This window comes from Fukomys damarensis, unplaced genomic scaffold (assembly GCF_012274545.1).
Source record: "Fukomys damarensis isolate Sample0158 unplaced genomic scaffold, DMR_v1.0_HiC HiC_scaffold_34, whole genome shotgun sequence".
In the NCBI taxonomy this organism is placed as follows: Eukaryota; Metazoa; Chordata; class Mammalia; order Rodentia; family Bathyergidae; genus Fukomys; species Fukomys damarensis.
In genome coordinates this window covers 4,945,259-4,955,020 of record NW_022900946.1, presented here as the reverse complement: position 1 = coordinate 4,955,020, position 9,762 = coordinate 4,945,259, and the positions used below count along the sequence as shown (strand labels likewise).

The following is a 9,762-nucleotide window of genomic DNA, read 5'->3' as shown; positions in this document are numbered from 1 at the left end:
GTTAACGATAAGAGATTGCCAACTCCTGTCCACGGTGATCGGACCATTGTGCAGTCCTCTCCCGGTTGTATCCGAGCTCTCCTCACCAGGCAAAACCAGATACCTTGACATTGTCAGTTTCAATTTTCTAAAATTTTAAAGTAGGTATGTGGATCGTTTATAAATTTCTAAAGTAGCAGTCACCACTTTGTAGCGTATAAAATGGCGTCACATGCCGTGTCTATTTACTCCCTCGCTTGTTCACGTTCTGTCTCCATAGCCAGCGTTTGCGCTCCAGGCAGGCGGGCGCCTGTGTCAGCACGCACCTGTTCCTGATGAGGGATGGAGGCAGCGCGCAGGGTCGGGTAGCTCTGGGTTGGAATCTGAAGCTCAGGGTTTTGACTTTGGTGCTGCACTGATTCTCAGAGAAGCTTCTGTGCCGGGTTGGGGAAGAGTTTTGTAGTTGGAGCCGAGAAAGGACAGGCAGAACCAGACTGCAGCATGCAGGTGTGCCGGGACCGTCGGGTTCCATGTGCTGGGGGTGGGGGGCGCTCTCGATGTAGTCACAGCAGTGTGGAAGCTGCTGCCTGCCGCTTACTGTGTGCCAGGTGTGCTGAGATAGTTACCTGGGTTAACCCATTTACTCTTCTTGACAGTCCTACACGGCAATGATAGACTCGGCACTGTCATCATCCCTGTTTTACAGACAAGGAAACCAAAGCAGAAAAAGATTAAGTGATTCACCCAGTGCCAGTCAAGGAGGAAGCGTCCAGGCAGTGCAGGCTCTAAGGTCTGGGCCCTCAATCACTGCACTGCACTGCCAGGTGGGAGGGGCGTGGTTACTAACAGGGACCAAGGGAAGCCGCTGTAACAAATAACCCCCGAAATAGAGGGACTTAATCCAGACGTAAATGAGAGTGTCTCTCAGGGTGAAGCCCAAGGCCGATAGGGTGCACCTGTCCTTTCCACAAGGCTCAGGTCTGGGTTCCAGCTCTCGCCCTCCTGCAGCCAGCAGAAGAGGGGAAGGGACCGGGGCCTCCTGCACACTGAGGGGAAGACCAGAAGCACGCCCATCCAGTGCCAGCTCTGTCATATGGCTGCAAGGGAGAAGGGAACCAGGTGGCACGCGAGCTGCTGACCCTCTAGGGCTCCGCTGTGGAAGCTAAGGCTGGACGTTGGTGAGAGTCGAGCACCTGCCAAGCTGGAACTCTCTTCGGCGGGCCTGGAATCCCGGGCTGCAGGCAATGAGGAAGTGGCCCGTGGCCTCTAAGTGGGAACCTTGCACATCTAGAGTTGGGTTTTGGGTCAATTCAGAAGCTTGTTAGGGGGATAAAGGGAAGCGGGGCGTAGGAATAGGGTGGTCTGTCAAATTCAGGTGACTGTTGCTTGGTTTTGCTGCCTCTGGAGTCATTGCTGCAGGTGTGAGTTCTCAGGTGGCCCGGAGGGAAACTTTGCAGGCAGATGAGTGTGCTGGGAACAGAATCGGAGCAATCGGCCTTACTGACTTGTTCGGCACCTTTTGTCCAGCGCTGTGTCTGGGCTCAGGGCTCTTGCGGCGCCCCCCTGGCTCTGATGAGTGCTGGGGCCACGTCCGGCTCCTGGTTTCGTGGTGACAGTGCAGTGTCTTTCAAACGCCTCCCTGACACTGACCTATCTTGTTTGTTTCTCTCGGCCTCAGGACCCCCGGAGCAAACACAAGTTTAAGATCCACACCTACTCCAGCCCCACATTTTGTGACCACTGTGGGTCACTGCTGTACGGACTTATCCACCAGGGGATGAAATGCGACAGTAAGTACCTGCCTCAGCCTCTTCCCGGAAGGGAGGTGCTTCTTCCTCTGGCTTGGGGTCCGGCTGCCCAGTCCCCGGGGGCGCTGGGGCCCCAGTTACTTATCACTGGGTAAGGACCTTTCCTCCCCACGACATAGCAACCCCAAATAATAACCATTTACCTAACTCAGGGCCCCGCGAGGCTGTCCTTTGGGTCTGGGTTGGGCTCAGCTGATGGCAGCTGGGCGTCCTCATGCATATGTGGTGGGTTAGTGGCCTGGGCCGGGTTCCCTCCCGGGTTTCTAGATGATGGCCAGTTGTCTCTGGGTGTCGCTGGGCCAGCTCACACGGAGGCCACAGGTTCTGAGTGCTCCTGGAGGAAAGCCTCATTGCAAGCACACTTCCGGTGTGTTGGCTCAGGTTCTGTGGGTCACAGTGAAGCGCAATGAAGCCAGGCAGGAGGGAGCTGTGCACGGTGGGTACAGACCGCCACGTGCAGCAGGGGGTGGGGAGACTGTTCCTGCTTCGACGTGGACATGTGGGCTGCTGAATTCTTCTGGTAGAGAAGACCTGCCTCCCGGTAGTGCCCAGGCTTATGCCAGGAGAGGGAGGAGAACCTGATTCTAGGGGTGAAGAGAAGGCGGGCAGAGGTCTGTCAAGCGAAGGTCCCAGCCTCCTCTGGGGCAGAGGTGCAGAGAGGCTCCACCTGCCGGTGGAGCAGCCGTGGGCCGTGCCCTGTAGGTGGGGAGACAGAGACAGACACACAGAGACCAGACCCAAGTGCGGGGAGGGACAGAGCTGTCCTGGACGTGGCAAAGGCAGAGAGGCGCTGGGGCGCAGAGTCAAGCCGGAGTCACCACGTGACAAAGGCGTGGAGGGAGGGACAGAGCGGCCTGGGATGGGGAGCAGGGCCCCCAGCTCTGCCCAGGTACCCCATGAGCCTGGTGCTTTCTGCCTGCAGGACTTGGATCCCTTTCACCCCTCGGTGTGTGGGGCCTCAAAGGCAGGCGGAGTGGAGAGGGCTCGGCCGGCCCTCTGGTGGGGTCTGCACTTCCTTTCCGGCTCTCCCTCCCTCCATGCAGCTTCGTTCCCATTGAGCCGCCAGAGAGCTGGACTGGGGAGGGCTGAGAAGGTCTTCTTACCGTTTCCTCCCGGGCTCCCTCAGGTCTCTTGAGATGCAGGCCCAAGGCCCAGCCGCTCCTCCTGGCTTCTCCAACTGGACCGAGCATTCCCCTAAAGAGTGCTGAATTCCAGGCCCAGCTTCCTGTAGCTGCCATCGCTGCACAGACTTACAGGAAGTCTGCCACACACTACGGAGCACGGGGCGGGGGATTTAGGGACCGTTTGATGCAGGAGACAGTGTAGGCCCAGACTGAGTTTCCAGGTGTGCTTCTTTCCTCTCACTTTGGTCTACGTTTACTCTTATGGTTAGCTGCGGTGGACACGGTGGTCTGCCCAGACCGCCTTGCAAGTTCTTCCCTGTCCCCAGCTGCTGTGAGCTCACAGTGGCGCCCCCTTCTGGGGAGTTGCCAGATCGGCCTGGGTGATGGGGTGAGTGGGAGCTCACCTCATAAACAGTTCTGGTTCATTCATTTGCCAGCAAACCCAGTCTTTTCCCTGTCAGTATTTAAAAGTAGGAACATGCCACACACGTATCCCAGTTCCTCTTAAAATTAAGTCTAATTAACTGAAAGATGTACACCCGGACCCCTCGGGGCAGGCGTTAGCCCCAGGCTCCCTGGGGCAGCTGTGCTGTGCTCTTAGCCACACCGTCTCCCCGTACTGAGCTGCGGAGGTACAGAAGATGGGCAGGTCCAGTCCCCTTTGTCCATCGGGGATGGGGACGCCTGGCGAGCCCTTCTGAAATGACCCGTGGGACGGGACGGTGAGGGCCCAGCCAGCATGGGCAGCGACCCTGAGCCCCACCCTCTGCCCCTGCAGCCTGCATGATGAACGTGCACAAGCGCTGCGTGATGAACGTCCCCAGCCTCTGCGGCACTGACCACACGGAGCGCCGCGGCCGCATCTACATCCAGGCGCACATCGACGGGGAAGTCCTCATCGTCGTCGGTAGGTGGCCAGCCGCGGGGGCTCCTGAGCCTGACTGACCCGGGCACCGGAGGAGGGCGGGTGATGCGGCATGTGATGGCCCTGCCGCGGGCACTCTGGAGAAACGTGTACCCGCGAAGCTGAGTTCTCGGGGAGAGGCGAACTGAGCCCCAGACTCCTGGCTGCCTTTCAAAGTCACTTTTGACACGTAGTTACTCTACACGCTTGTGGGGCACAGGGTCACGTTTTGACGCGTGTGCAGTGTGTGGTGACCAACGAAGGTAATTCGCGTGTAATCCCTTGCCTCGAACATGGATCATTTCTTTGTGTTGGGAGCCCTCGGGGGACTCCTGTCAGGCCCCTCCACTGCCTTCCCACTCTGTTTCCTGTTCTCTTGCCGCTCGATTCTTTTTCCTGTATTCAGTGAGCAGAGAGGAGATCCTGGTTCTCCCTGAAACGGTTCCAGGGGGACGAAGGACTCAGTGCTCAGCACTAGGTCTGGGAGAGTTCAGAGTCTCAGGGAGAAGAGGGAGGCCAGGGGCAACCCCAGCTGTGCCTTGGGCTTTGAAGTTATTTGAAATACTTTTCCTTAACCTGACAGTAGCGACACTGGTTGCTGTTCCCTTACGCTGTACACTTTTTCCAGTCTGAAAGCGGAGAGGTGCAGGGAGACGAGAGGCAGCAAAGACGGTGGTGACTTGCTCAGGTAGTGCGGGCTGGGCGAGACTGGAATGCCGCTGTCCAGCTGCATCAGGCTGGACACGAACAGCACTAAAACTGTGAAGGAATTCCTTTGCACAGCCTCGGGACACAAACTGCCTTAGACTTCCTGTAACGGGCTCCTACAAACAAGGTTTTCAGACTGGGCCGTGAAGGGTAGTGGTCCTGCAATAACAGGTCTGCTTCTGAGGCCGCAGCTCGGTGCAGCAGCTGTGATGTGCTCAGCCCTGGCTTGGGAGGAGCTGTGTCTAAAAGTTGAAACTGTATCCCTGTAAAATAGAATTTCTCAGTGTGTAAGCTCAGTGAGCCATTAGAAAAGATACATCCTGCCACATTATTTATTTTCCCTCAAGAGGGAGGCTGCCTGCTTCTCAGTGGGATGTTTGGGGTTTCCCCAGGGCAGCATTGGCAGTCCCAGTTTCAAGGGAAGCAGTTTTCCCTTCGGAGGATTAGGCACGTGTATGAGCACAGATGAGATTCTGCTACCATCTAGTGTCGCTCTTTGGAACTACACTCGAAGTGTGTACTACATACGTGGTACCCTGGGGCTCAGGGTTCAGAAATCTCGCCTGTTACCTCTCTCCTTCAATTCTTCTCGCAGCGCTACAAGACAGCTCTTCCGTTCATTTTTGCAAACGAAGTAGCTGAGGTACAGAGAAGTATATTTCTAAGAACTAGTCTTCCATTATTAATAAAGCAATCGCTAAGGTTTAATAACATTTTGAATGTGTGAACCACTTGATGTGTCAAAGACTTAAAGGCAGTATCCTGTGTAAATCTTTTGGCGACTCTGAGGAGGTGAATGTCCTTGTCATTCTGCCCATCAGGGAACTGGTCTGGAGGGTCACACATGTCCTCAGGTAGTATTTTTGACGCATCCGTTTTGTGTGATGTACTCAGTCCTCCCCCTTCTCCCTCCTCTCCCCTCCCCTCCCCCTTCCTCATCTTTTCTCTCCTCCCCCCCTTCATTTTGCTCCTCCCCTCCCTTCCCCATTATTTGTTTATTCCCTTTACGGTTCAGTTGGAGTAGCTGTTTTGGACCTTCTTCGAGGAGTCTTTGTCCTCATGAGAGCTCACCCTGTCAAGTTCAAGGCCAGCTTTCCCCCTGTACTCATAGCTATGCCCCGGCCTTTGAGCGTTTTTGTTCTCGGGCAATCCCAGGACACTGATGAATAGGAGCCACATTCATCTTCTAGTGCCACAAACTAAGTAACTTAACACCAGACACTCATCATCCCAATGCTGTGGGGACCGCAGGCCTGGGGTCGAGATGTTAGCAGGGTTGGTTCCTTCTGAGGCTCTGGGAGGCCTGTTCCACACTTCGGTTGGTGGCTGGCTGGTGGTCTTTGGTCTCCCTTAGCCTATGGTTTTGTTGCTCCACTTTCTGCCTCCACCCTCATATGTGATCTCTGTTGGGTGCTCTGTGCCCAGATTTCTTCTTCTATGAGGACACCAGCTATTGGGTAGGTCTCCCCTGGCCCCGTCTTAACTCCATTACCTCTGCAGAAACCCTGGGACCAGGGACGGTCACCTTCATGGGGACTGGGACAGGAGAACATCTCTCAAGGGCTACACAGTTCAGCCATGATGGAAGGCAGGAATCTTGGAATTTCTGCATGAAGCACTGATCATACAGCTCCCAGTGACTCAGGAGTCCTCTGGGGCTGGCTGAGTGTGTCATGCTGGGTTGCCTGACGGGGGTAGTGTTGTTGCCATCAGAAGGAAGGGGAGACTGAGACTCAGCAAAGCCCAACACCTCGATCAGGGTCCAGGCATGGCCTGGACCGTGGCCTGCCCTCCGCAGCAAGAATCCCGATGCTTTGGCTATTTCTAAACAGAGACAAGTTGGGGTTAAGAACGGGTTTTGCTCGGATGACTTACTAGGCTGCTCGTGGAGGGAAGGGGAGTGTGACAGGGCATGTAGGTGGCTCATGGGAGTATGGGCTCCATCAGGGTTGCGTGATCCTGGCCCCGATGGGGAGCTCTGGACCAGACCTTGCAGCGCTGACAACATCCCACCTGGAGGAAGGGTGCCAGGCTGTCATGCGCTGGGTTGGGCCACGCTGGGGGAGAATGGAGCCCCCCATGTAGGCCGGAGCTGTAACCCCCAGTGTCATGACATTTGGAGACAGAGCCTTTGGGAGGTAGTTGGGATTAGTTGAGGCATGAAAGCAGGGACCTCATGATGAGGAAGAGTTAGCTGTGGTGGCACATACCTGTAATCACACTCTGGGGGGCTGAGGCAGGAGGGCCTCAAGTTTAAGCCCAGCCTGTGCATCTTAGTGACTTAGCAAGACTGTGTCTCAAAGTAAAAACTATAAGAGGGGCTAGGGATGTAGCTCAGTAGGAAGGCCCTGGGATCAATCCCCATACTGAATAAAAAGGGGGCACAGGGAAAGATCACTGTCTCACCATCACATGAGGGCATGGCAGGAAGGTGGCCAAGCTACAAGCCGGCCCTTCCCAGGATCTGAATCTGCCTGCACCTTGGCCTTGTGTTTCCCCGTGTCTGTAACTGTGACAAACACATTGTTGTTCAAGCCATTCAATCCATGGCATTTTGCTATAGCAGACTGACTAAAACAGTCTTTGCCTTATGTTGCTGGTGTTGGAGGTGGAAAGGAACCGGAGCTTCCCAGTTCTGGTTGCTTCTGCTCAGTGGAAGGCATTGACCTGGACACGGGGCAGGTGTGAGTCACTGACAGCCAGGACTCACAGAAGCCAGGGGACGCATGTGCCAAATACGGAGGGGGCCTGGGCAGGGTCCAAGAGCATCCATGACCCGGGGATCCTCCGATCCCCCACATTTCCTGGTTTTATTGTTAGGACTCTAGCCATGCTCCTTGATCCAGGCCTACAGATCATGGAGGAGGGAGAGTCCAAGGTTGCCTGGGAGCCTTCTCAGTGGTTCCATGCAGAAGTGGCTTGTGGGTGCCATTGAATCATTTCCCTTCACCCAGGCCCCACAAGCATGTGCAGGCTTAGCATCCGTCCCTTACTCCCAGCTCAGGCACTGCCGTTAGACCTGAAAAGCACAAGCCCCTTGGAGACCCCGACACCTCCGGAGGTGGAAGGTTTGTTTCCCTTGGCTACTGAAATCCCGGGTGTGTATCTGCTGTCTGGGCTTTCACGCGTCACTGCCAGAACGGAAATCCGATCGGTTCTTTTGAACACCCACCCGGGGTTTCCCCGTACCTGTGGACAGCCCAGATCTAACACGATGCTTCCTTCTCTATCCCCAGCCATCTCTGGCACCCTCTCCAGACTGCACCCATCTGCGTATTCTCTTTCCTGTCTTAGAATAGTTTTTGCCATCTTCTTTCTCAGCATTCAACTCTTCTTCTAGATCTGTCTGTGCAAACTCCTGAGCATCCTGTCACCGGTGCTCTTGATGTCTCGAGCTTCTGTCAGGGACAGTTTGTATTGAGTTTGATCTGTGTCTGCATTTCTCACCAAGCAGTCGCTCCACGAGCTTTTGGTTCATACCTTTATCTCTAGCCTTGGGATGATGGGAGTCACATCAGCGAATGAGACTGCCCTGGAGGGTCTGGGTAGACATCATGTCATCTCGGATGGCCCCAGAAGAGTCTCCTGAAGTCAGAAGCTGAAGATCCAGAGATAATCTGACTCACACCATTGTTTATAGAGGATGCACAGTGCAGAAATCCTTGGTGGTGGGTCCAAGGCCAACAGCAAGTAATAATGGGACAGGGACCCACTGTTTGGGGTCATGGCTGCCTTGTTCCCCAGGGAACATAGAGAAGACCCAGGCCAGTGTAACCGGAGTTGTAAAACCATAGAGAGCCACACTGCCCTCACGAGGCCCAGTGGTGCCACAGGAGCAGTCAGGCCAGTGTCAAGAAACCAGATCAGAGTTGTAAAATGCTCATGAAATTTATGAAGCCTGTGTTCCTACCTGTGTGACAGTCATACTTTTTACTGCTGTTAATATGGTATTGAATTTTTAGTCATATCCATCTTTGCATTCATGATTATCTCTTCCCAAAGTTGGGGCTGTTCTTCAAGAGAGCAAGAGGAGAAACCTTTTTTGATGTGTCTCTTCGGGATTCCCAATCAGCCTTCTTACCTTTTCAGTGTATTTATTATACTGCATAGAACCTTCTTGGATCAAAACATCTCAGGCAGACTCAGGCACTTTCTCAATTGTGGTATTTAAGACCATCCCTGGGCCTGGCATCCACACATCAAGAGAAGATGACACCAAAGAGCCAGACCAGCTTCGTGTCTCATGGAACCACAGACTTGGTGCGGGATGGGTTTCAGAATGGAGCTCAGGCTGTCCAGCTCCCTGGCCCACTCTTGCACTCTCAGCAGAGGAAATAAATCACACAGAGGCAGAGGCAGAGGCATGGAGACCAGAAATAGCCGAGGGCTGTGGGTGATTATTAAAAATAATCACCTGTTGCGTGTGGTCTCCCTGCCTTGTGTTTTGGTGTGTGAGCCCCTTGAGTTTATTCTTTCACTCTTCAAGTTATTAAACGATTCACACAGCAATGCAGATTGAGTTTCTACTGTTTTTCAAGCATATTCTAGACCCCTGGGATATCACAGGAGGTAAGACAAGTCATTTCCCCAGGCAGATGCCACACCTTGGGGTCTTGCCAATTCCTTGGGACCTTTGGAGGATTTTTTCATCTTTCTTCAGCCATGGAGATGGCTCTGTATTCTTCTAAGGCTACAATTCACTGCTACTCATATTTTTAAAGATACTCCATATGCACAAATCTTTTTCTTTAATGCGATCTGTTCTTTAAACACAACGAGACTTGAACATTTGGAGCGCAGGGGAGCTGGAATGGACGCAAAGTTTTTATGTACTTCTAGCTCTGCCACACGTTTCCCCTCGGCCAGATCTCCACTTGAAGTGGAAAGAGAAGAGAGAAAGGAAGGGGAAATGTAATGAAGATAAGAGTTCAGGTAGCTGAATATCTCGTAATATAATCAGCCATACATCACTTGCCGGGAGTAACGTGATCATAAACTAGAGCCGAGCATAGTGGTACATGCTATAATCCCAGTGCTCTGAGAGGCTGAGGCAGGACATCTCAGTGTGGGCGACTTGGCAAATTAGTAAGTCTGTCTCAAAATGGCAGATGTGTTGGGGGGAAGGTTGGGAAGGAAGCTTGGTACAAAAGGCTCAGTGTGCCATTCCCAGTACCACGAAAAGAAAAACTGTAAACGGAACCACTAGGGGACAGTCTTCCTCCTCCTCCTCCTCCTCCTC

General features: G+C 53.8%; 1 protein-coding gene across 1 annotated transcript in view; it reads left to right on the top strand.

Annotated features, from left to right (window-relative positions):
- Prkcb (protein kinase C beta) overlaps positions 1–9,762 on the top strand; it is a 302,610-nt gene that overhangs the window by 152,020 nt on the left and 140,828 nt on the right. The window contains exons 5-6 of the mRNA XM_010623466.2: positions 1,658–1,769; positions 3,690–3,818. Of these exons, the coding sequence (XP_010621768.1) occupies positions 1,658–1,769; positions 3,690–3,818 (241 nt within the window). The remainder of the gene's footprint in view (positions 1–1,657; positions 1,770–3,689; positions 3,819–9,762) is intronic.